The following is a 3,706-nucleotide window of genomic DNA, read 5'->3' on the forward strand; positions in this document are numbered from 1 at the left end:
GGCCTGCCCCCATGACTGACAGGTGCCTGGAGCCTGGACAGTCAGCACCTCAAGCCGAGCCCTGAGTCGGGCTCCCTCGGGTGAGCAGCACCCGTCTCCGCCCCTGGCACCCGGGCAGTGGCTGTGGCGAGCGGCTCCTCGCATGGCAGGCGGACGCGGGGCAGCCCGGGCGTGACGGCAGGAGGCAGGCTGGCCGGGCAGAGCTCGGAGACAGATCCTGAGAGCCTGGCACCGTCCCTACCCCCCTGCCCCACTCAGCTCTAGATGGCTCCTGGCTCCGGCACGTGCCTGGAGAGGAGCGGGCAGCCCCCAGGGGGTTGGCTAGCCCTGGCTGCCCTGGCCCTGCTGTGGGGATCCTCGGTCCAGGGAGGAGGGAAGCCGGGGTGCCCGGCGTGCAGGATGCCCACCCTGGAGCCAGGCACGGAGAGGCGCTTCCTGCTCGAGCTGGCCAAGCGGCAGGTCCTGGAGAAGCTGCACCTGATGGAGAGGCCCAATGTCACCCAGCCGGTGCCCCGCCTGGCCGTCACCAATGCCCTGCGGCGTCTGCATGTGGGCCAAGCCCAGCGGGACAGGCAGCCGGGGCCCTTCGCCCCCTGGGACGGCCCCGAGGCCAACGAGCTGGGCTACGAGATCATCAGTTTTGCCAAGACAGGTGGGTGCCGCAGACGGGGACCCGAGGCTGGCGGAGGGGCGGGGGGGCAGGGACAGGGCTGGGGGGTCAGCCGGGAACAGGCTGCGACGGGGAGCGGGACGGAGCCAGCAGCTCGGCCCCACCAAAGGGAACTTCGCCGATTGCAGGTGGGAAAACCTGGGGTCTGGAGAGCAGAGAAGGGGGGTGAGTGGGGAGGAAGAGGGCCTGGGGGGAGGCCCAGGCTGCTCTCAGGACAGAGAGCGGGGGGGGGCGCAGAGCCACCCCTTCCCCAGCTATGAGGACCCCACAGAATTACCGTGCCCTTCCCAAGGGCTGGATAGTGCCACATGATCACTCCTGGGTTCTGCCCCCACCTCTGGGAGGGGAGTGGGGTCGAGTGGTTATAGTCGGGGGGCGGCTGGGAGCCAGGACTCCTGGGTTCTGTCCTCAGTTTTTGGAAGGGAATGAGGTCTAGTGGGTTAAGTGCAAGGCTGAGCGTCAGGACTCCTGGGTTCTATCCCCAGTTCTGGGAGGGAAGTAGGGTGTAGCGGTTAGAGCAGGGGAGGCTGGGAGCCAGGACTCCTGGGTTCTATTCCCAGCTATGGGAGGGGAACGGGGTCTAGTGGTTGGGGGGGTGGCTGGGCGCCAGGACTCCTGGGTTCTGTCCCCTGTTCTTGGAGTGGAACGGGGTCTAGTGGGTTAAGAGCAAGGCTGGGCGTCAGAAATCCTGGGTTCTGTCCCCAGCCAGGGGAGGGGAGTGGGGTCTAGTGGTTAAAGGGCGGGGGGCAGGGCTGGGAGCCGGGACTCCTGGGTTCTAAGCTCAGCTCTTCAGTGAGTCACTTTCCCCCGTGGTGGAACTGGCTCCCCAAGGGTGTGATTCCTGCTGGTTTCCCAGCTGGGATGGTCTGTGGATCTCTGAGGGAGGGAGGTCTCTGGACCAGGGTACATCGTGGCCATGCCGAGGGCCCAGCAGCACCAGGCTGGCAGCTGGGGGAGTAAGGGAGAGATCTGGGCTCTGCCCCCACCCCGGCACCGGCAGAACTGCCGGCATCCTGCCGCTCCTGACACGCAGGGGAGGGGGCCTCTGGGGATGGCTGGGGGACAAACAGCCCCCCACTGGAATCTATTTCCCAGGGTATCAGCCCCCCTCCCCCAGCCCCATGTATGGGTGGCTGGAGTCATCTGCAAACCCGTCCCCCTGTGGGCCACTGCTGCCCATCCCCACACGGGAGGTCCCCAGCACTGTCTCCCGTCCAGGGGCCCCCAGCCCATTGGCTTTTGGCCCCGGAGCTGAGCTGGTGGGGGGTGAGGGGGTGAGGGCATCCTTGGCTCCTTGCTGCCAGGGTTCTCCTGTGCGGGGCGCTATAATTCCACCTCCAGGGAAGGGACATGCCAGAGCTTGGTGGGGGCAGCGGGTCAGAGACAGGGCCCCCCCCGTGGATGGGCCTCCCAGGGGTGCCCTGTCTTGGGTGGGGGCAAAGCCGCCCTGGATCTCGGGGGACTTGGCTGGGCAGGGGCCCGAGGCTGGAGCCCCTGGGGGGGCAGTGAGCCAGGGAGCAGGGAGGCTGGTGCCAGCTGCGAAGACGGGCGTTCCCCGCCTGGCACCGCCCCCCCCGTTCTCACAGCCCCTCTCTCCCCACAGAGTTCTCCTCTCCCTCCAGCATGGGGCTGCGTTTCCAGTTCAGCCAGGGCATGGGCCGGGATGTCCACATCCTGCAGGCCCAACTGTGGCTTTACGTCCGGGCCCCCCGGAGCGGGCTGTCCCCGGTCACACTGCGGGTCTCCCAGGCCGGGGCGCTGCTGAGCGAGAGGCAGCTGGAGGCCCGGGCCGGCGGCTGGCACACCGTCGCCCTCCTGCCTGCGCTCCAGGCCTTCTTCCGGGGGCAGGAGAAGACACTGAGGCTCGAGCTGGAGTGCCGCGGGTGCCAGGCCAATGCCACGGCCGGGAGCGACGCCGGCAGCTCCCACCAGCCCTTCCTGGTGGCCAAGGCCACAGTGCGGAAGCCAGGGCAGCAGGTGGCCAAACGCAGCCTTCGCTGCGACCAGACCTCCGACCTATGTTGCCGCAAGGACTATTACGTGGACTTCCGGGACATCGGGTGGAACGACTGGATCATCAAGCCAGAGGGCTACCAGATCAACTACTGCATGGGCCAGTGCCCGACCCACGTGGCCAGCAGCCCGGGCATGGCCTCCTCCTCCCACACGGCCGTGCTCAACCTGATCCGGGCCCACAACCTCCAGCCGGGCGGGCAGTCCTGCTGTGTGCCCACGCACCGCCGGCCCCTCTCCATCCTCTACTTCGACCGCAACAGCAACATCCTCAAGACCGACATCCCGGACATGATCGTCGAGGCCTGCGGCTGCAGCTAGGGGACAGCGTGGGGGGCCTGGACGGGGGGGGCCCAGCCGCCCCCAGAGAGGTGGGGGGCGGGGGCGTTGTGGGGAATCTCCCGGTGCTGTTCAGCGGGGTTGGCGCAGACAGATGGAGTCTTCTCTGTCGCGTGCCCGCCATGGCACTGTCCCAATGCCCTAGGGCGCCGTTCGGGAGATGCCAGGTCCGGGATTGTTCTGGACTCTCACTCCCGGGACCCAGGAGGAGGCTGGGAGTGGTTAACGTGAAACATCTCTTGGTGTGTGTGTGTCGGGGGGGGGGGAGCAGGCAGCTGGCTACACCCTCCCGCCCCCCCTGCGCACACACATTTCAAGTACAAGTGTGCAAGGAGGAAACTGGGCCAGGTGCCAACTGGAGGAAAGGTCCCCGGGCCAGCTGGGGGCCAACGCCCCACGGCACACAGCTCGGCCGCCCCAGCCGGGTATTTCCAGAGCTGGGTGGAAAATTTTGCCAAACAAAGCGGGTGGGTTCGTCTCACCGAGGATGTTTCGATTTTAGGGGGATTGGGCAGAAAACCAGCGATTTCCAGCCGAGAAAAGGAAACCTTCGGGCCCGAAATGTCCAGTGTTGAGATTTTCCTTTTTCCAACATTTTCCTCGGGTGCTTCCCAAGGGCCACGGTGGATCTTCCAAACCCGGCCCAATCGAGCCGGGTTGGTTTCCTACCCGAGCCGCCCGTGC

At 66.8% G+C, this 3,706-nt stretch overlaps 1 protein-coding gene across 1 annotated transcript; it reads left to right on the forward strand.

Annotated features, from left to right (window-relative positions):
- Window positions 1–399: 399 nt before the first annotated feature.
- Window positions 400–3,004, forward strand: LOC144277852 (inhibin beta C chain-like). Its single transcript, XM_077838887.1, has 2 exons — window positions 400–652; window positions 2,274–3,004. Exons 1-2 carry the CDS (start codon window positions 400–402, stop codon window positions 3,002–3,004), a joined length of 984 nt encoding a protein of 327 aa, XP_077695013.1.
- Window positions 3,005–3,706: the final 702 nt, after the last annotated feature.

This window comes from Eretmochelys imbricata, chromosome 20, assembly GCF_965152235.1.
Source record: "Eretmochelys imbricata isolate rEreImb1 chromosome 20, rEreImb1.hap1, whole genome shotgun sequence".
NCBI classification, from domain to species: Eukaryota; Metazoa; Chordata; order Testudines; family Cheloniidae; genus Eretmochelys; species Eretmochelys imbricata.